The sequence below is a fragment of the Dendropsophus ebraccatus genome, chromosome 3, assembly GCF_027789765.1.
Source record: "Dendropsophus ebraccatus isolate aDenEbr1 chromosome 3, aDenEbr1.pat, whole genome shotgun sequence".
Classification (NCBI taxonomy): domain Eukaryota; kingdom Metazoa; phylum Chordata; class Amphibia; order Anura; family Hylidae; genus Dendropsophus; species Dendropsophus ebraccatus.
In genome coordinates this window covers 156,253,002-156,276,621 of record NC_091456.1, presented here as the reverse complement: position 1 = coordinate 156,276,621, position 23,620 = coordinate 156,253,002, and the positions used below count along the sequence as shown (strand labels likewise).

The following is a 23,620-nucleotide window of genomic DNA, read 5'->3' as shown; positions in this document are numbered from 1 at the left end:
TGACCAGATCCTGTGGTAGACTGTTCCACAGATTCACAGTTCCCTATGGTATCGCGAGATGCTCATCCAAGTAACGAGTACCATCGAGTACCCTAATATTTGAACGAGTACCAAGCTCGGCCGAGCATGTTCGCTCATCACTTATAATGACCATTTTCTTTGCTGGTGTTATATTTGTCACTTTTGTATGCACTTTATATATATTAATGTCCAGCTATTTTGGGCACCTTACTGTATTTGTTACTAATGCAGTCATTATCTTTTTTGTTATGTCCCCAATGAAAAGCGGTAATATAAGGCCGACATGTTACATTAGTGGGTACACGCTGACAATGACATTGATGCTTTTATTTGCAGGCAGCAATTATCCACTTAGTTTGGTATTTTAGTTATGAAAAAGCAATATATGCTAATTATTTAAAGAGTATAAAAATGCATAAAAGAACAATTTAGTTGTAGCCTCTATTCACAAAATAACAAAAAAGCCTGAAAGAACTAAACATTATGAAAACTGTATAAAAGGTAACCAGCACTGCCTTTTCTAACTATTATCAATTAGCTTTGGCTCATTGCCACCTAGAGCTAAATCTTGAAGAGTTATTTGACTTGATATTTAATAACTGTTTTTAAAATATAAATCTTTTATTCTGTATAGCTAGCCCTAGAAAGAGCATTGAAGCAGTTAAATATGTCCACTGGCGCTGTAGATTATCCAGATGTATCACCATTTTTTTTAGTGTCATTGCACTCAATAGTGCATAGTTTCTCTAATTGACAAAAAAGTTACATCTAATGTTAAAAATCATACAGTATGATTAAGACATAATGTAAAGCAAGGTGAAAACAACTAATACTATTTAAAGGGAACCTATCACCATGAAAATGCCACCTAAGCTATCGGAACCATGTTATTGTGTGCATTGATATATATCTTTATGGGAAAAGATTCAATATAACTTGTAATTTATTGATTGAAATCCCTGATGTTTCCATGCTAAGGAGTCCTGTGCATTGAGTGACACCGCCTACTGGACTCCTTAACACAGATTGGGCAGGGATTTCAATTAACATGTTACAAGTTATACCGAATCTTTTCCCACAAAGTTATATATCAATCTGCTCAGCTTTTCCTGTTCTATAACATGACGGCCATAGATTAGATAGCAATGTCTTGGTGACAGGTTCCCTTTAAATAAATTTAAATTCTCTGTTATATTTTGTCCTTTACTGTCTAATAATATGGAATACACTAGTATGTTATAATGAAAGAGATAGCCATTACAATTCCCAGCCGTTAAGGCTATTCCTATTTTTGCTTGCTATCTCATATCCATCGGATAGAGGATAACAAGCTGATCACTGGGACCTCCGCTGATCTGAGAAGGAAGTCACAATTGACTCTGCAATGACTGGATCGCTCACCGGGCCTGCACAGCCACTACTCCATTGGTTATCTCTGGGGCAACCGAACAGTAAGCACTCCATTAATTGCGGGGATGATTGATGGGCTGAGATGGGAGTACCTCTTTAAGCAATTAGATTAGTTTTGGATGTATAAGTTAAATATTTTTTTGAAGGTATTTATAAAGGTACTATGAGGATTTACAGTAGATGGTGAGATCAGTCTTTTCTAGGTAAATACAGTTCTCTGTAATGTACACCATGACGTGATAATTATTTCTACTTGCTGGGCAAATGGTCATATTTATATGAAATTGTCTTGAAAACAAAGCAAATCGCGCATTGGAATGAGGAATGTTGATTTGACAGCTGTGATGTGATTCATGCAGTGGATGAGTTGGAAACTCTTCACCTACGTTCATTCATGTTGTTCCATTGTTATATATGTTGTTGAATCAATTATGATTTGAGTTGTACTGAAAAGAATCCTTCTGCAAATGTCTTTTACCCTTCGGACTACGTCATGGTATACAATGTCCTCATGTTCCCCTCAAGGCTGCAGATACTACTTATAAAGTATAGTTTTTCTCATGCTATTACATAGCAACATGGCTGGTAATCCTGAAGAAAGCCGTACAAGTATGACCATCTAGCTTAGCCTGTTCTGCTGGGTTCATCCAGATGAATGCAAAAGGAATCCAGTATTCATGTAAGGGGGGATAAAAATATGGCATACTATAAGCATTGATTAATGACTCACTAGAGATGAGTGAACCTCGAGCATGCTCGAGTCCATCCAAACCCGAACTTTCGGCATTTGATTAGCGGTGGCTGCTGAAGTTGGATAAAGCCCTAAGGCTATGTGGGAAAACATGGATATAGTCATTGGCTGTATCCATGTTTTCCAGACAACCTTAGAGCTTTATCCAAGTTCAGCAGCCGCCACTAATGAAATGCCGACCGTTCGGGTTCGGATGGACTCAAACCCGAACCCGGTTCGCTCATCTCTACCTATCATCTGTAATCTTGTGACCATAACATGTAATTGGCAGATTATCTGCCATTAAAGCCGAAAATTGCTTCGTGTAAGATAAGGCAACGGTCAGCCGACGTGAACAATGTCAGCTGATCATTGTCTTTTAATGTCTTTTCTGCTGCCGTTGCTCCGTTTAACAGGAGAGGTGGCAGCAGATTGCCGCTATCTCCTATGGGCTCCTTGGATGATCTAAAGATTGTCTGGGGAGCCTCCCCGCAGCTCCCTGAGGCCCCCCCTGCACTTACCGGCTGGGGAATGAGGAGCAAGCGAGCGTTGACCTGATAGGTCGGCACTTGCTTGCTCCCAGAGATTGCCCTGTATAAGGATAATGATTGCATGTGTTGTCTGACTAGTGTTTTGTAAAGTAGCCTTGGCAGCAGCTACAATAGCAATGCCATTTAATTAATTAGCATCTAGAGAATATACTGAAATTTTTAAGAATATTTATATTTGGACATATTGGGCAAATGAAGTCTTTATGTGCAGTGGAGGCGGACCCAGCACCTCCAGTACACTGATGCCTTCTCCCCTGGGTGACACATGTCTTCTGCACTCCTCTGTCAGAGTGTGGTATGAGTCCTACTGCGCAGGATCAAACCCCGCTCTAACCACATTCGAAGAGATAGTTTGCTGGATGTTTATTAAGTGCTGGCCGCATCAATACCGGTATGGGATTAGGTACCACTCAAATCACCTATAATGCGGTAGTGGTATCAATGCCGCCAGAACTTCATAGACATCCACCAAAATGTCTGTTCAAATGTACTTAGAGGGGGGTATAAGCCTGCACAGTATGATGGAGCTTATATACATTCAGTAAGGGAGACAGAGGACTGCAGAAGGCATGCACCAGGGGAGGAGACATCAGTGCACTGTAGGCGTTGGGCCTACCTCCAATGCACCTTTAGGCTGCGTTCACACTATGTATATTTCAGTCAGTATATGTATATTTCAGTCAGTATATTTCAGTCAGTATTGCAACCAAAACCAGGAATGGATTAAAAACTCAGAAAGGCTTTGTTCACACAATGTTGAAATTGAGTGGATGGCCGCCATTTAATGGCAAATATTTGCTCTTATTTTAGAACAACGGCTGTTATATTGAAATAATGGCAGTTATTTACTGTTATATGGCGGCCATCCACTCAGTTTCAACATTGTGTAAACAGATCCTTTCTGTGGTTTTAATCCACTCCTGGTTTTGGTTGCAATGCTGACTGAAATATACTGACTGAAATATACGTAGTGTGAACCCAGCCTCAGGCTGGGTTCACACACAGTATATTTCAGGCTGTATATTTGAGGCTGTATAGCAACCAAAACCAGGAGTGGATTGAAAACACAGAAAGGCTCTGTTCACACAATGTTGTAATCAAGTGGATGGCCGCCATTTAATGGCAAATATTTTCTGTTATCTTAATACAATGGCTTCTGTATTGAAATAATGGCCGTTATTTACCGTTATATGACGGCCATCCACTGAATTTCACCATTGTGTGGACAGAGCCTTTCTGTGTTTTCAATCCACTCCTGGTTTTGGTTGCTATGAGGACCTGACATGAGGACCAAATACAGCCTGAAATATACTGTGTGTGAACCCAGCCATAAGAGTTAATTTGCATACACTGAAAATGGAGGATATCTAAGGTACTAGGCAGCAGTTCAAAAAGTGGAGGGCTTATTTAAAATCTGCACAGCATTGCCTGTCGGGTGATATGAAAAGTTTTGCTTTAGTGGTACATTTTCTCTAACAATATTATGTTTGCTTTTTGATTCTCTAAAACTTTAGTATGTGCAACACAATGAAACATTATTGCCAGAGATTCACAGCTTTGTAGGTATACGCTCATTGCAGGCCTTGGAGACCAATATTAGTCTTTTGTTTGCAATCGCAAGTCTCCATCAATCACCTACATTTATATGCTGCTAATGGGTGGCAGAGGGAGATTCCTCCCTCTCTTACCTCATTTGGACTTTTCCCTTATCTCCACAACTTGTCGCCACAAAGCCCTCTCTTGACTGGTCCAGGCAGATTGCATCTAGGCTTAGACTGTGGACAGGATTATGGAAACTGTGTCCTGGTGTTTTTGTAAATTCCATTAAAGTAGATGGGAATTTAAGAAATTTTGTTCCTTTAATTCCTATTCTCATCTATGGAAGTTGCAGAAACAGAAGAAAACAGCAAACTGCACTGTTGTCCTGGCCAACCCTGTGTTTTAGTTTCCAGCAAGCCCCACCAGTCCACATTCCATGGTTGGTGCAGATCCCAGGGGTGGAACTGTCATGTTTCAATTATTTGTGGCATAGCCTTTGGATTAACACATGAACTCTTAATGTTGGAGTAACCCTTTTTGGATGAAGAGCCACTGATGGACAGCAGGTAATAATATTTTAAATAATATTTAAATTATACCTTGCTTTAATTGTGTTTAATTTCACACTAGGATTTTATTTAGCATGTTCAGCCTATCATTTACATGACTTGACCATAACTTTTTTATTTTTTATTTTTAACATTTTGAATTAATAGAGTGTAAAAATAATCGAGACTTGCAAAACACATTCAAATGTTAATTTCCAATTTCATCAAGCACTACATTAATGTCTCTGATGGTGCCATTCTCTTTCACACCTCTGGAGGTGATTGAAATGCGGGCCTTTAAAGTGAAGTCTGATAACCAGCGTATGGCAACTCCAATTAGCTTCACTTTGCCCTGAAGTGCATCACAAACAGTAACAAGGTCTCCTAGGACCACTACTTTTGCAAGCTCCATAGTCATTTTTCCTCATTAGTTCCTTTCAATTGGCACTAATGCCATGTACCAAACATCTGAGTGATAGACAACAAAAAAACATGAAGACGAAGAAAGAAAAAAACTTTGCCTGTTCTACATACAATTATTTTCCATAATTTAAGTCTCTCTTGAATTCGTTTGATAGTTTAGAAACCGACATTTCTTTATTCTATTAACCTTTCCACCTTGTAGAAGTCATAGAACTTTTTTTTTAGTGGGGTCCTCTGGTGAGTTTTTTTTTCTGTCTCCTAAGCATGTTCAAGAATAAAAAATGGGGAAAAAAATGCTGTTCATGTCAGAATCACTATGGCTCTTAGGGTTCAAACCGGAATCATTTTAATATGTAACTGCGTAACTCATTCATTGCCACTTACTAAGTCCTTTGATGTTCACTTGAATTCTAGGACATAAATATAGTAAGTCCAGAAGTAGCCTTAGGCTAATGGAGGCATAACCAATACACAATGGGCATATCTAAATAAAAGCAGAAAGGATTGCTATCAGAATACAGTAAAGCACAGAAACAGCATATCTGATGATCTGATGCTTCTCTTCTGGTTAAGTGCTGAAATGAGTCAAGGCAAGAAACATTTTAAAAGCTCTACATATACTGGAAGGAAAATGTTAGAAAAGCCATAGCTCTTTCATTTTTTCCATCTACAGACCTATATGAGGTCTTCTATTTGCGACAACAATTTTACTTTATGATGACACTCTTTATTTTTCTATAAAATATGTTGCAAAAATGGGGGAAAATAATTGGGAGTTTAAAATTTTTCTAATTTCTGTTGGGATTCGTGATAACATTGTTTGCCATGTGGTGAATCTGTTATTCTACTACTTTTAAGAAAATTAAAACATTAAAGAAAATGATGATCTGTAGTTTATATCTGTACCACACTTGCCTATATGTGACTTGATGATCGCTTTTTATTAAAAAAAAATTTTGGCACGTGATGTGACCAAAAATTAGAAATTTTGCAGCTTGGTTGTCTTTTATGCTTACACCATTTTCCATAAGAGATCAGGGATGTGATAATTTTAGTGGTCCAAATATGTTTCATTATTTTTTGTCTGTTTATTTATTTTTGAAAAATAGGAAAAGAGAAGTGATTCAAACTTTTACTTAAGGATTTATTTATATTTTTAACCTATTTTTTTTTTTTAACACACTTTTGTAGTCCCCCTAAGGGGGCTCTATGAGCAATACCTTGATTGCTCATAGAAAGCAATGCAATGCTGCATTTAACCATTATCTCGGCATTTGATTTCTAGAGGTAGCTGATCAATAAGGATGACTGGAACTCCGAACTCCGTTATCTGGCACCGTATTAATGGACTGTGCACAGAATGTGTGAATGCCCCTTTACTGTTTTAAACATAAAATAATACTAGTGTCCGCTCTAACTTTTGTACTTTACATATATAAGTGGGAATGATACTTTAATGTTTTGGGTAGAGGTCTTCTTTATATTTTTAATTCAAAATGGACAAATAAAACTAAAAGTAGACAAAAATATAAAATAAGTTCTAAAGTTTCCCCCTCTCTCTTTCACCCCACTATCCTGCAAGATGCTGTTGCATGCTGGGTATGATTAGCAAGACAACCAACTGATATGCGAATATTGTGCTTGTTTCCTATGCACAATACTTTCTCAATGCCCACTGTAAGATTGGGAAGTGAAGAGAGGAGGACTGCCCAACTCCTATAATGATACGGAAGGCGTATTATATACTTTCCCCTCTAAAGTAAAGAAATTTACTCAGGTTTCAGATCAGATCATGTTAGTCTAAATTTAAATTTGTGTACCTGAGCACTTAGTTTTATCATCGTTGGTCCACTACCTCCTTTCCTCATTCATCTATTTATTATAACTTTCAATTCTGTATAACTGCAACCAACACTTCTTCTCATTTCTCAAAGCTATAAGAAGTCTCTTTGAAGATGAACTTTCAGTGTTAATCGCAACCTGGGCACATTGATGTTCCACCAGGACAACACACAGCTTCTAAATTCATGCTGTTCATGAACTTTGCTATGAGCAGCAGTCTCTTAAAAGTATGTTAATGTGATATCTGGTAGTGAAAAAGTAGCAAAGCTGAGAACCCAGGGTCTCGTCCTTCAAAAGCTTCCACTTTCCTTGGCTTCCTTTTGACGTCTATAAAATTTCATTCTGATGGCGAAGAGAAACAATACCAGGAGGAAAATGTATCAATCAATCAAGCTGTTTTACTGGATGTTATGAAAAGGTTTCGGTAATTTGACAGCGGCAGCAGGATCAGTGTTACACTTAAATTAGGTTTAAAAAATTAACTCAAAGAAAGTCGTTTTCAGAAGAGCTGATGCTCAGTGTACTGTAGTCTTGGTAACTTTTCATGTAGTGAACTTGAAATAAAATTTTGAAAGGATGTTATGGCAATATATGTTACAATAAATTACATTTTCCTATGGTTTTAACTGAAGCTGATACGTTAACAATGTAATTTAGTGTTTTTACATTGTGAATAGTATTTCCCTACCTATTTGTCAGAATAAAATCCCCCCCCCCCCCCCCCCCCCCCCAAAGTAAAAATTTGGCAGTTTTTAGGTATTTTATTTACTGTATTTTCCGGCATATAAGACAACTTTTTAACCCTGAAAAATCGGGGTTAAAGTCGGGGGTCGTCTTATACACCGCGTATGGTCGCCCCATACGGTGTGTGTGGGGGCTCAAAAATGGCCCCATCCCCACCATATGGGGCGACCACTATAAAAAAAACCATTTAACTCACCTAGGGCCTGTTCCCGGCATCCGCGCGCCTCCCGTACTGTTCCCGGCGCAGACAGTGTGATGAACACTATCTGCGCCGGAGACTGAGATCGATGAACCTCTCCCGGGCAGCGGAGAGGCTCGGAGACGTTCTGCTGCTGGGAGATTATCAGGAGAATGAGAGAGGAGCCGTAAGTTCCCAAAGCCTCTCTCATTCTCCCGAAGCTCTCCCGGCAGCCGAGCTTCTCTGAGAGGTTCCTGGGAGAGGTTCGGCGATCTCCGTCTCCGACGCAGGTAGCTGCAGTTAACCTCTGCCAGTGTATAAGGCGAACCCCTGACAATCTGCTTAAAAGTCAGGGGTTGTCTTATACGCCCAGTCGCCTTATACTCCAGAAAATACGGTAAGTGAGTTTTCTGGCTTTAAGGCCCCATTCACACGTTCAGGACCATATGTTATCGTTATCCGTAGCAAAATTGTCTGTAGTGCATCGGCAAACTGTATTTTTTTTGCGGATCCGTCTGCAAAAATGTGTACCCCATAGACTTCTATTGAATTTTTTGTACCACAGTTATGGTCCGCAGTAAGGGCCTGAGTATTTCATGTTAGTAAGGGTTTTTTTTCTTTCTGGATTTTGTTGTGCTTGTGTTTTTTTCTGGTTTCCTATTAGGTTATTTTTTTTTTTTTTTGGTAATAATAATGCCCGACCCCCCCCCCCCCCCCCCCCCCCCCCCAAAATCATTCAATAGGATATGGGTTCTGCTTTGTGGCACACAACAGCATCTACTTTTTGCATTCATTTGCACATATAAGTTTTAGATATTGGAAAAAACATATGATAAATGTGTGAAACAAAGCTAAGGAAAACGGTTATCCACCAAACACTCCTTATTAGGGAAGAGTCAACTTTTCAAGGCAGTCCTCGGGCTGCATCCACGTCTTTAGGCAGCAGGATTCAAATAGCCATAGTTAGGTTATGTGCAAACGCGAACTATCTGCAAGTTTGCTCATCTCTACTTCTCATAATGAGATGGCATCCCTGCACATTTATACTACCACCATTATAGATGGTGCAAAGGATTCCCAGAGTCATCCGTAATTGTATTTATTTAACTTTTGACTTTGATAGAATTAGCCAATTTGTAATGGAAGCAAATACTTTTGCTTAATGCTATGTATGGTCTGGTAGCAAAAAGTCACATTTTTTGACAGCCATTGTTGCCATAGTGTCACGCAAATCAGCTTAGACCAGTTCACACTGCCGTCATTGTTTCCAATATAATGGAAACCATGACATCATTGCCTGATCTGTCACACAACAGACACCAACAGCGCCAGATGGACTCAATTGGCTTTAATGGGGTCTGTCAGGGTATCCTCATTGTGTCTGCTGTTTTAAAGGAAAGAATAGTGTGGCATGCTGCACTATTGTTCTCATCAAATTTAATGGAGGCTCACAGTTTTAAGAATCTCCTGTCTCCCTGAATGAGGATTCAGTATGTGTAGTCTCGTTGTTAGTTTTATCTCTGTTAGGGCATATAGTGACAGATACACGTGTACCCACCCTTATCTTTCCTTTTAGTTAAAGCGTTTTTTTGTTGTTTCAAGTGATTTTTCAGGGTTGTATGTACATGAAAAGTAGCACCATATCTGTCCTTTGGTAATCTTGTATATGACATTTTCAACAGATTTCTTCTCTGCAAGTTGTACTTTGCCTCTTTTTCTCTGGGCTTGCAGCTAGCTCAGGGATTGCATTGCAAGTCATATCCAGTAAATAACCATTGTTGCTAAGATGATTTTAAGAGTGAATGACCTTTTAACAGGAAGGGGAGGACAGGAAAGATGCTTGATAAGAGGAGAAGAATGCATTTTTGTCTAATAAGATATATTACAACTAGTGATGAGCGAACCTAGAGCATGCTCGAGGCAAGTGGGCACGCGCGGCCCCTGCCAGTAACGGTGCGAGCAGGCCTGAAGATTCTGTCACCAGGAAGCAGGAGGCCGGGCCGCAATGAATAGCCATGCCAAACAGGGAGGAGGCAGTAATGGTAAGATGTGCCGAAGTGCAGCACAAACACCTCATCGCTGCTCCTCTTTGACACTTGCTACCAACGTAACAGGCCGGATTGGGGACAATCTACAGCACCAAGGGCAAAAAGAAAGGTAGGCCAGACAATGTGGGACATACATATATCTCTATATATTTGGAAAATGTAGGCTATTGATTCTCCTAACTCTTCTTGCTGAACAGTATTTTCTTCACACTTCCCATTCAATCTAACTACTTGCAGGTGACATTCAAAGGTCCCACAAATCACATCTACAACTTCTTCATATGATTTTCTAGAAGTGTTGACAGCATTCTTTTTGACAGCTGGTCTACTTTGATGATTCTGTCGATTCAATTTGTCAGAATAAAATAATGGTTTTTAGAAGATTTCATTGCTTATATTGAGTATATTTTTATATCCAGGTTGAACTGTTTTCTAATAGTAAAAGTATTTTTGTAGCAGATATTTTATAGAACCTATAAAGTGCATGACATGATAGAACCTGGCAAAAACATGAGATTTATTAAACTTGTGTTAATATTTATATTATTGATTGCATATATACATGCAACTTTTTGATCACTTTTTAATCAATTTTTCTGGATTTGATGTGACAAAAAATCACCAGTTTTGCACTTTGGCCATTTACCGTGCGAGATCAGGAATGCAATAACTTAGCTTAGGCAATTACACATGCGGCAATATCAAATGTTTATTTATTTATTTTTATTTATAAAATGGGAAAAGGGTGGTGATTCAGACTTTTATAAGGGGAGGGAGTTATTTTTTATGTAAAAAAAACAACCTTTTTTTTTTCCAAAATACATTAATACGAAGTCCCCCTGATCTCATAGAGATCAGTGTAATATATATTATACAGCACTGATCCATTAGATCAGTGCTGTTTTACTCTGTGCTGCTGCAGCCCAGATCTATAGATTGCCAAGTCGGCATCAGCGTCATTGCGACGCTGAGACTCAGGCAGATGAACGGATCTGTCCACTAGACCCCAGGTGATGGCTATGGAGAGCATTTAAATGCAACTGTCATGCTACCCCCTATAATAAAATGTAATTTATTCCCCATACAAAATGAATTGTTTCATAAACCACAAAAAAAAAACACATGCAATTATACAAGCTTTAAAACTGTATTCTTATTTATACCTCCATAAAATGGTAATAAAAAATCATCAATAATGAATGAATAATAATCATGAATCCCAAAATGGCAGCAATAAAAAGTAAAAGTTATCCCACAAAAAAAAACAAAACAAGCCCTTATATGGCTGCATGGGCAAAAATAAAACAACGATATGACTCTTTGAGGGTGGCATTGAATAAAGTTACAAAATAGACAGCAGCAGGTTGTAATTTCTGTAAAATTATTATAAAAATACTTTGAATTGGTTATTTGGAGATTTATCAGGGTTGTCACTGGGGAACTGTGTGTATACTGTGTATATATATATATATATATATATATATATATATATATATATATATATATGGGTTCTGTAAAGATAATATATATATATATATATATATATATATATATATATATATACACACACACACACACACACACACACACACTTACCTACCTTGATCCCCCTTTGCTGCTGCACCAGTGCTGGTGCTTCCTTATTACCACACCTGCCTGGTTCTTGGTGATGCAGCCAATCACTGGCTGCAGAGATGTCCCGCCTTAGTCAGTGATTAGCCGAATGAGCACTTCTTCCAGGGATGATGTGTCATCATCAGTAAGGAGTGGTAGCCAGGAGCATTGGTGTGACAGCAGCCGGGGTATCCTGGTAGGTGATTATAACATACACATCACTTTTATGCAATCCTCCAGGTATATATGTGAATTAATTACCCATGGATAACCCCTTTAATTGCAGTTCAAAAGATTTAACTTCACCTCAGTTTTCACTTACTTGTCCCTTTGCAGCCATAAGGGTCATTTACTCAGTTGAATTTTTTTCCCATTGTTTATCTTTTCCTTTATTGTTGTGAACAATGGTCTGCTTTGGGTAATCCCTTTTTTGTTCCCACAACAATGGACCAATATGGGGTTTCCTTTGTGGGGAACTTAGCAGCAAACTCTTCTGGACTACTAAAGGATAAATGGAGCATTATTCACACTTTGCATTGATAGCAATAGGCTGCCCAAGTATTGCACAAATGAATTGTCCTGTAAAAGATAAAAAGTGCTTTCTTTGTAGCTTTTCCTTTGGAATCTGAAACCCCTTTGCTAACTCAGAATTCCCTAATGGTGTATTTTAATGTTTTTTTTTTAACCTTATACCTATTTAGGACAGCAGTGTTAAAAGAAATCTGTCAGCAGTTTTGACCCCTTACAACTGTTGACAGCCACAGGATTGGTGATCAGGAAACCAGTTTAAACATACCTTTGTTGGTGTTCTCAGTAGCAGAATGACAGTGTAAAAGAAATGTTTAACCTGGCTTCCAGTGCAATCCCGAGTGTTCCCTGTGCAATCCATAAGAACATCAATATATGGATGTGGGCGGTTGCCCAGTGGTCGGGATATATTTGCTATCATGTTAATGTAATGAATTTGTATCATGAGAATCAGAGAGAATTTTCTAGAAAGAAAAGTAAAAAAAAAAATTCACATCCCTTATGAAACTGCACTGGACTTTTGTTTTATTGTTTAAAGGAGTATTCTGCTTAAACATAACTTTTGATATGTTGCTGACCATGGTGAGACTAACAATTTATTTCATACTTGTTATTATCTATTCAGTCTGCTTCCCCTAGTTCTGAGCTGCTGCTTTCTGCTGTAGACACAAAAATCTGTGTGTGAGCTTTTCTCTGTCTTTATCCCTCTTCCTCCCTTTTTTCCTCCCTTTCTCCCTCTCTTTCTTTCTTCCTTCCTCCCTCCCTCTCTTTCTCCCTCCCTCTCTTTCTCCCTCCCTCCCTCCCTCCCTCTCTTCCTCCCTCTCTCCCTCTCTTCCTCCCTCTCTTCCTCCCGCTCTTCTTTCCGAGACGGCTGATGTAAACAAGTTCCTGGCCGGCTGTATTTAACACCTAGTAGCTTCCCTGTAATACTAGGAGGGTTAGTCTGAGGTCAAGTTGCTGATGAACTCATTGTGATTAACCCTCCTGGCCTTACAGAGTTGCTACAGAGTTGCAGATAGGGACTTGTTTACATTAGCTGTCTCAGAAAGGAGGGGGAGGAGAGGGAGACAAGACAAAAGCTCACACACAGCTTTTTTGTGTCTCCACCAGAAAGCAGCAGCTCAGAACTGGCTGAAGGAGCCTGAATAGATAATAACAAGTATGGAAGGAATTGTTAGTCTCACCATGGGCAGCAACATATGAAAAGTTATGTTTGAGCGGAATACTCCTTTAACATGTGTACATTAAATGCCACTGAGGAGAATGGTTGTTGGGATAATTGTAGCCACACAGCTCTTTCGTTTTAGAGTATACATGCACTAAACAGAGGGAGAAAAAAAACTCAGTAAAATAGGTATAAAAGAGTCAGTTTGTTAACCTAATAATATGTTAAAGCCTAAGGATAAGCGCCCATTAATGCACTCATTTTAAAGAATGTTTCAATTAAAGCTGTATTTTTGTACAATGCCTGCATTGGTGGGCCCCTTTTTATGAAACGCATTGTTAGATTAAAGAAAATGCTGCCTTTTTACTCATCTGCCTATTCTGTTCAGCAAAGTAATGACCCATTCATTTCCATGGTCTCATACACACACACTCGTACATGTACTGGTTTATGTTGAGGCTGGGATCCGTGCCGCAAAAGCGACTCGTGAGCCATAATACGGCCCAGCACAGATCCCCTATCTTGAATGAAGGGATCTGCAATGTTGCGGGTTCACTTCCCTAGTCCTGTACATAGCTGTGAGGTTCCAGGCAGGACTATGGATGTGTGCATTTGGCCTTAAGGGTGCCTTCACACCTACCGTATTGCAGTAGAAAATCCGCTGCGGATCCGCAGCAGATTTAACTAAATGAATGAACACAGCATTAAATACGCACTGTCAAATCCGCTGTGGATCCACAGCAGATTTGTAAGTGCAGATTTGATGCTGTGTTCATTCATTTAGTTAAATCTGCTGTGGATCCGCAGCGGATTTTCTGCTGCGATACGGTAGGTGTGAAGGCACCCTAAGCCAGTTTTAAATGAGCAAAAAAGGGTCCGTGGAGCCTCAGTTATAAATCTCAAAACACAGGAATAGGCAGATATCCCTCCAGAGAAGGAAAGCCTGTTGCCAAGGGGGGCCTCCTAGTTGGGAGATCACCAAACCACCCTGAAACGTAGCCCCTTAAGTCCTACTCGGTTTTGAGTATTGGAACATAAATAGGGAAATACCAGGGTGGCCCCTTTTGCGCTGAAGTCTAAGGGCCCTATTCCACCGGACGATTATTGTTCGCATAATCGTTAACAATTAACAATCTCAAACGACCGCTATTGCGAAAGACCTGAAAACGTTCACTCATTTCCATGGAACGTCATCGTTACTTATGATCGTATTTGCGATCGTTTTTTCTTCGCTATTGCGTTCATATCTACTGCGAACGACCGAATGACGTCTTATTCAATGCGAACGATTTGCAAACGTCTTGCGAACGATAAACGAGCAACGATAAAAATAGGTCCAGGTCTTATAAAGCGATCAACGATTTCTCGTTCGGTCATTAATCGTTAACTGCATTTCAACCAAACGATTATCGTTTAGATTCGAACGATTTAACGATAATCTGAACGATAATCATCCCGTGGAATAGGGCCCGAACTCTGTGGCGAATATTGCGACATGACAAGGGTACCAAGGCTAGGCATCCATCCACAGACAGCTGTTTCGGGGTATTTGCCCTTCGTTAGTGTGGAGCAGGATTCTGGCTACCAGGGGCAATGAACGTGTTAAAATGAACATGTTAAAAATGGACACGTTGTTTTGCATCCAGATAATGGCCACATCCCTTTCGTGCTATCGTTTTTTGGTGAATAAACCCACAGATGAGCAGGTAACATGCAACTTTTCTATGGATGCATAAATGTGACCCTAACACCCTAAATTTGCTTTAAGTAACTTTAAAAGGGTTATCCAGCACTACATGGCCACTTCCTTCCAGAGGCAGCACCGCTGTTGTCTGCAGTTTAGGTGGGGTTTTGTTCCATTGAAGTGAATAGAGCCTAATTGCAAACCACAACTGAACTGGAGACAAGAGTGGTGCCGTCTCTGCAAGAAAGTGGCCATGTTTTAGTAGCGCTGGATAACCACTTTAAACCTCTGTGAGGATCCCACCTTAAACGTGAAAATGATGCCTGCACATGATGTCTCGTAGCTGCAGGGTGTTGCTGTAACACTGGATGATCGGGATCCGCCCCTCTATATCTTTAAAGGAGAGGAGACGTGCTTTTACGGCATGCACCATAAACCTAGGCACAATAGTCTGGAGCTGACCCTGTTACCATGTATGGGAGAGGTTTCTAGGCATGCATCAATAGATTCTATACTGTCAGTATACGGATAGCAATATATTGACGTGTGAAGAAGGCCTTAGGGTAAAGGGTACATAAATTTTGTGCTACGCCAAATTACATTGTGGTCCCTCAGCTGGTTCTCCACGAACATCAGTAGTAAGGGGCAGATCTTCTGCATTGGGCTGTGTCCATATCTAATTTGTTATGTCCTAAAGCTCTTCCAGAAGGCCATTTGCCATTTCATGCATCCTGTCCTGGACGGTAGATTTCCAGTGCACATCCTGTTGCTGACATTTACGTTCCTTATCTATGATTTATTCACTGTAAGATGATGGATGTCTTAAAAAGCAGCAATAACCAGAAGGAAAAATATATTGTAAATGGAAATACAGATATCAGATGTGTCCGGACCTTGGTAAGGTGCTATGGTCCCAACTTCTCTATTATAAGTGACCAGTGGTTTCTATTAGTAGAATAGAAAGGAAACCATGCATGTTTGCATTTTTCTATATGATCTATATGGTGCTGGAAACAACATGTGGCTTTTATTTTCTTTTTTGTGGTTGTTGAATACGACTAAACCCAGGGCAGTGAAATCTTTAGCTCTCCAGAGAGTCAGCAGAGGGTTATGTATCAAAGTAATAACCGAGCAATTTATTGTTCCATATGTTTCATAACAGAGACTTAAGAATAAAAGGAATAGTTGGACGACACATTGCTCCATTGTATATCATATGATTTACTGTAAATTACGTTTGTGAAAACAAATCTATATATGTAGGTTAAATGCTAATCACAGCTTCACGTTTATCTCCAGATTGCTTCAATCAGTATATAGAGTGTGCCTTAACATATTTTCTATATTGTATATTTTTATTGCTTTATTATTTTTGTTCATTGACTTTAGAGCTGATCAAATGTTTTTTTCATATTGTCATATTTGCCCTAAAATTGGAAACTTAATGGGACACTACCATTCTGTCTCCATGGAAGATTAAACGTTTAAACTCCTGTAGCCTGCCGCTAAAGTCTTATACAGAGTCTTATACGGAATTGCAACGCACTTGCAATGTAAGTGTATGGGACCATACCACTGACTTTAGCAGTGAGCTACAGGCTTATGATTTAACATTACCTAGGATTTGGGGTCTATGGCTCCTTTGCATCTATATGGTAACACATTACAATCTTTGGGTAGATTGTCCTCCAGTCAGTACCTTAGCTATTGAGGTCATACGCACATGACATGTCAGTGAAAGGGTGCGTTCACACTGAGAAATCTGCTCAGATAGCATCCCGCGGATTCCGCCACTCGGCCCTGCATGCTCCTGTTCGCATCTCCGCCCATCCCGTAGACTCCATTCTATGGTCAGGCGGATTCCACCGTCCACTGAAAGAATGAACGTGTCCATTCCTTGGGCAGATGGCGTAATTTGTGTGACCATAGAATGGAGTCTATGGGACAGGTAGGGATGTGAGCGGGAGCATGCAGGGGCGAGTGGCGGAATCTGCAGGAACTTCTCTGCGCAGATTCCTCAGTGTGAACGCACCCTAACAAGTCCAATGTCCAGTACTAAGGTTTAGATCAGTGCTTCTCAATTCCAGTCCTCAGGCCTCACCAACAGGTCATGTTTTGTGGATCTCCTTAGTATTGCACAGGTGATATAATTATACTCAGTGCATCAGGTATTAGCACAGGTGTCCTTTGTATGGGAAATCCTCAAAACATGACCTGTTGGTGAGGCCTGAGGACTGGAATTGAGAAGCACTGGTTTAGAGTGAATTTTTTTGCTGTTTAAAAAGAGCATCTACGCAGTGTGCAACAAATGCCAAACATCAGAGAATTTGTGTGTGGGTGTAGTAGGGGGTCTTATCATCCCTGCACCTAGCGTACATTGTCGCAGCTGGTTTGCGCATACTGGCTGGGTGACCTGTTAATACAGCTTTATGTATACTAACCTATTTTTTTCCTTCCCAATCTTCTTATTAATTGTAAGCTCTTGTGACTAGGCCCTTGTTCGTTTTTGTTTTTTTTACTGTGTACTGATTTTTTTTCTCAATGTATGCCCTTTGTATTATAATGTCCTGCAGCATATGTTGGCACTGTAATAAATAAATTATTATTTTTATTTAGTACCTATTTAATTTTAGTGTGAGTCTATAAAATTTTTGTCCGAGCTTGCAATCCCTTTGGTTCTGTATACAGCTCTATTTATAATTCTGCTTACCGTCCCCGTTTTACAGATGCCAAGGATTGGATTTCTCCATGGTTCTGCATTTTTGTGCAGTGGTCTAGAATGATGGAGGGCATTCCATCAGTAGTGATAGCCCTTCCCTAAGGAACCTTTAATCTAAGCAGGGAAGGAACATTAGTCACAGGAGGGACTGCTGCCTTCTGCAAACATCAGAATCAGGACAGGAGTAACCTCAGGAAATGAGAGCAGCCTCATAAAACTTATCAAGTGGGAAGGGTGTTGGGAAATTACAGCGCTTTATCCAGTACATTTATCTGGTAGGCATCAGGGCATGATGTTTGTAACATTTGGTATATAAAGACTTAGCATTATTTCATATAATTTTCAGTATTGAGGTTTCTGCCATTTCTTATAAATATTTCATTTTCCAGTTTTTCTTTTTTGCTTTATTTAGATGTTACAGCAATGTCGATCGTAGTTGCATTGTGCCATTCCTGTGCCATTTATCCTATATGAATAAATTGTCAACTGGGTGTTATCATTCCTCATGTTAGTATGTGAGTATGTCACTACACGGTCTCAAGCAGTATCAATAAAGTGGTTTTCCAGCCATTTCAACAATTTATTGTCCCACTTCAGTGATTGGCTGAGGAGGCTGTCACAGCCAAGACGAACTCTTTGCAAGTGGCGCCTTTAGCCGAGACAAGTTTGTTGCAAGTAGCGCCTTCAGCAGGGGAATATGAAGGTGCTGGTGGAAGATTCTGAAAGAGCATAGTTAGTTCAGAATAGCATATTTGTTACTTTTTATGCCGCACTTAAAGAGTCACTAAAGTGATTTTTTATTTTTTTTTGCAGAAATCAATAATCCAAGCGATTTTAAGAAACTTTGTAATTGGGTCTATTAGCCGAAAAATGAATTTTTATCATGAAAAAGCTGTTTGTAACTCTCCCCCCTGTCTTCATTGTTCTCCTATGGAGAGACGGAAATGAGACACCAAAACAGGACAACAAAGAGTTAATTAAAAGCTACATTATCTTCTGTCCTTTTTCCTCTGATGTCACCACTGACCTATCTGACCTCTGAATAGCACTCTGAATCCATTGTGTAATCCTTTGTTCTCTCCTCTCTGATGCATTTCTAAGTCTCTTTTCCCCCCTCTCCTCTCCATAGCTCAGATAGGATCTGTCTGATTGAGATTTCCTAATTCTGAGCAGTGGATGACAGAAAGGAGAGGAGGCGGGGGGACCTTGGAAAAGTCTTTTTAAATGCAGATAATGGCATATTTGCCTAATAAACCCAATTACAAAGTTTCTTAAAATCGCCTGGACTATTGATTTCTGCAAAAAAAAATTCACGACTGTGACTCTTTAAGGCAAACTTAAATTCACAGAGTACCACTTTATTTTAACAGTGTGAAACTGAATAGGAACATACCATACTATAGGAAATATAACATCCAATTGTCAGTTTATTCATACAATTTCATGTTAAAAAACAGAGGAGTTAAAAGAGAAGTCTGGTGATTTTATAATATCAGGCAGCCACCAGAGGCAGGTGGGAACTAGATTGCAAGTACAGACTTACCTCTCCACATGACCGCATTGAGCAGCAGGACCGCCCTTTAGGACCCCCGCCGGGCTTCAGGATCTTCAGCGCTAACACGTCACGACCCAGCTGATGTACTGGCTGCTTAGCCAGTCAGTGACTCTCCAGTCACTGATTGTCTGAGCGGGCAGTCCATCAGCCAGGACAAGCTTTTTCCCCCCGAGTTGAGACGTCATCACAACTCGGGGGAAAATGCCTTCCAGCAGGGATCCCGAGGCCGGTCCCACTGCTCACCGTGGTCACGGGGAGAGGTAAGACCGCACTTGTAATCAATTTCCGCCCTGCCCCTGCTGGCTGCCTGATTTTATAAATCACTAAACTTCTCCTTTAAGCCGAAGTTGTAAAAAAAATATTCTCTAAAATGATTCTATTTGTCATACCCATATTTACTATAACCGACGTGGAGCGGAGAGCTGACATCTTCTTGAATGACAAGTGAGAGTGCATTTTTCATTCAACACATTTTTCTTCTATTTTCTGTACAGATGTGTAGAAGTTATTGCAAAGGAAGGCCGAAGCCTGAAAGAGCTCTACTTAGTAACGTGCAAGATCACAGATCACGGTATCTAATTCTTTATTCTCTTTGGCAGCTGCATCCACTTAGCCACATTTATTTATGAGCTGTTTTAAGCACATGTTCAGCTTAGTGTGAAATATTGGTGACGGGCAATAAATGCAGAATTTACAGTATACTGCACCTTCCATACCTACGTAAATTGTGCGAGCTGACAAGGCTCGAGCAATTAGGAAATTAACTTGTTTAGTAATTGTTGACCTGTACACAATACCTGCATACTGATAGTACTTACAAGTAATTACATTTCTCCACACTGGAAATTTATTGAGCAGCTAGTCAACATTTGTTGTGTACATTAATAACGCAATATAATTGCCTTTTTTTTTGCGAAGGTGTTAATGTATCTTGTAGAGACATCAGTAAATATTGAGTGTATTTCTACATGTGTATCGTAGTTTATTCCTTATTAACCCATGGCTGAACAGAGAACCCTGACAATTATTACTTTCCTCCTTGAATTACGTCTATCCTTTCCTCTCTTTCTATAAAAACAAACTATAAATTAACATAAAATAAAATAAAATAAGCATGTCTTCCATAATTTAGTCATGTATATGACAATGTATGTATGACATATGACAATGGTCATGTCATTTTCTCTAGGGCCATGGCTAGACCTTTTATTGCGCCTTATAAATCGCACTGAAATCTCTGTTTATAGGAATGGAGTATCTAGAAAATCTCTTTTAAAATGGCTCCAGTCAAGCGAGTCGCTAGTGATTTCTTTATTTAATCAGTACGTGCTCTGATTTCTGAGTGATTGCAAGTAATAACTATTGTTTTCCTCATTAGACTGGGTACGTAGCAGTATATTGGTTAATTACTAAGCGTATGTTTTTAATGCTATGGTAGGGTTTTGTGATCCGGTTGGTGGCCACATAGTTTTTAAAGTGAAACTTTTCCAAATGTTTCCAATGTACAATAAAAATTGCGTCAATCCACAGTAAAAGCCTTTCAGCTTTTCAGATACATGTGAACCCAGCCTTATTCCTATTAAACAAATCGATTTTTTGTTTTCACCGATTTAACGATAAACAATAGCAAATGCTTTTGGGAACGACCTGAAATCATTCACCATAATACATGGAATGATAGTTGTACAAAAGAGTCCAGTTACGGCTACAACCACAATTAATGCCCAGTCATGACAAAATCTCTTCCTGAAATGATGTGGTAAGCTGGTGGAGCTTCACCTGGAGACAGAGGACAATAGAAAAGGGGAAAATGTTCCAGCACCTTGATCTATTAAAAATTCCTGCTTTATTTGTGCAAGAATCTTGTTAAAATATGTGCAAAAAACAGAGTGATTGCTCACTGGTAGGTTGTGACGCATTTCGGATAGTGGCCTCGATCAGCTGTGAGGATTCATCCACTCATTTTTAAATTGAAAGCAGACCATGGACCCAAAAGAAATTATTGCACAAAAATTTGAAGCTTCAATTTCTTGTTCATCGGCTGATCGCTGGCCTATAACTTTAGGCCATAACTGTTTCTTTTGATAGGGAATAGGCTTAACAGTATCCAAAGGATAGGGCCCACCCGATCTCCGCCTACCCCTAACCGTGCGCTCACAAGAACAGCTTCGTATACTGTAGTATGAATGTAGCAGCAGCACTTTTGTTATCTGCAGTTCCATTCAGCAAGGATTTCGGGGTCGCATGGAGCCCCAAAGGTCAGACCCCCCCCCTTGTGATCTTTTATTATGCCCTATACTGTTGGTACCATTCCTAGGCATATTGAAACACAGCCTCTTTCTTTATAATACGTAATCTGAAAAGCCTGGTGATGCTGATCACATTGTAAAGGCCAGACTGACAAGGAATTGCAGCAAAAGGAATTGCGTCAAAACGTAAAAAAAATGCAAATGTGGGATCGCAACCCACAATAAAAATTTGCTGCTTCCTGAAAGGTTTCAATAAATAATAATAATAACAAAAAAAAACTAAACAAAAACATAAGATAAAAACTATTACAACAAGCTGTATGTGTAATAATAGATCCTAAAGGGTTAAAAAATAAAGAAAACAAAGCAAAAAAAACCCCAAAACAGACAGGGACTAAGCATAAAGACATTATACTATTATAATGCTGTTGCTTTACATTGTGCTGTTTTTTTATTAATTAGCAAAAAAATTATATGCAGTTTTAAATGTTTCATTTCTTATATTTGCCGTAAATAATTTTGTCTATAAGAAGGACGTTCACTATATATATATATATATATATATATATATATATACATATATATATATATATATATATATATATATATATATTTTTTTTTTTTTTTTTTTTTTTTTTTTTTTTTTTTTTAACTGATTGAAACCGTAGGGGGTAAAAAAAACAAATTGGCTTTGTGCCACGGTTAAATTGTGTGCTGAAATCATGATAGCCTGGTGAGATGAAATATGCCACAAAACATCGCCTCGGGCCATCTGAGTCCACCAAGACAGGAGAGAAAAAAGAAAAAAAAAACTACATTTCAATACGTTGAGTCTTTTCATGAGGTATCGGTAACCTGAATTAATCCTTTGTCTTCTTTTTGTCTTCTTGCAGTTTTCTTTTATTCCTTCTCTTATAGAATAATTGCATTAGGCAGGGAGAGGGGACTGGGAAGAATGGCAGAATTGAAATAGGCAGCAGATGATAAGTTGTTAACTGCTAGGAAGAAACCTATCTTTTACTAAAGACTGGTAAGAGTCAGCTGCAGGGGAGAGTGTGTGTCAAATGAATTACTCTGATGGCAAGATGTATCTGTGTGAGAGAGGACAGGACTCATGGATAGACTTGTGAATGTGTCTTTCCAATTTTCTGCTCTACTTCTAGAGTTCACGGCTTCCCTGGGCTGTAGTACTTATTAGCAGGGAGAACCTGCTTTGCAGTATATAATATGTCTGGAGGACAGGGACGCATTGTCATTCCTCTATGTTGGGGTCACATAGCTGCGGCGGCTGACACGAAGGCACATGTGTATTTATTACTTGTCCTGTCCGATTTTGATGTGTAATTGCCCCCATGATGCTTGTAGAAGGAGCAGACGTCCATGCCACTGACACTATAACTAGTTGACATTCATTTTTCTAGCACGGCTATGTTTATCATGGTTTTATTAGATGTTGTTTAGTTTTCATTGGTAGACTAACTTGTGCACAAAGTAACATTACCCTTAAGGCACATATAATGTCAGCGTCAGAGTTCTGCACTAGGGTCAGCATTTTACTAGGAAATAGACTTTATAACAGATGTGAATGTACACGTTACTGTGTGTATAGGGGCTGGTAAAGGAGAATTTACAGTTTGGGATACAATGGATCTTCTGCAATACATTACAAGCAGTCTGGGAAGTTACTACAGGATAGGTACGGGAGGTGGATGGTCTCTGTGCAGTATAGGGCTGCTGGAGTTGTCATTTGTAATTCACTACTTTCTCTCTGCTGAAATATTAGATGACTCTCAGTTAATGGGAATTTGTCATCAGGAAATGACAGATTGGTTAAGTCACGTTTTTGCGTCTAAATGTATTTTTAAGGATTTTTTTTAGTGATTTTTTACTTTACAGTAGGCTAATACTTCATGTTCTCATGTTGAAACACCTAGATGGCAGTCAGCACCTTATGATGACAGGCAGGATTACAATGAAAAGTGAAAATATCAATTATAATGCTGGAGGCAGATGACGCAGGGTCCACCAATCACAATGGTCACATCTCACATTCTCTCCCTCCCTGCACAGTC

The 23,620-nt window shown here is 39.3% G+C and overlaps 1 protein-coding gene across 1 annotated transcript in view; it reads left to right on the top strand.

Moving 5' to 3' along the window:
• Window positions 1–23,620, top strand: part of FBXL17 (F-box and leucine rich repeat protein 17) — a 492,871-nt gene that overhangs the window by 268,941 nt on the left and 200,310 nt on the right. Inside the window, exon 8 of the mRNA XM_069964681.1 lies at window positions 19,794–19,870. Within this exon, the coding sequence (XP_069820782.1) occupies window positions 19,794–19,870 (77 nt within the window). The remainder of the gene's footprint in view (window positions 1–19,793; window positions 19,871–23,620) is intronic.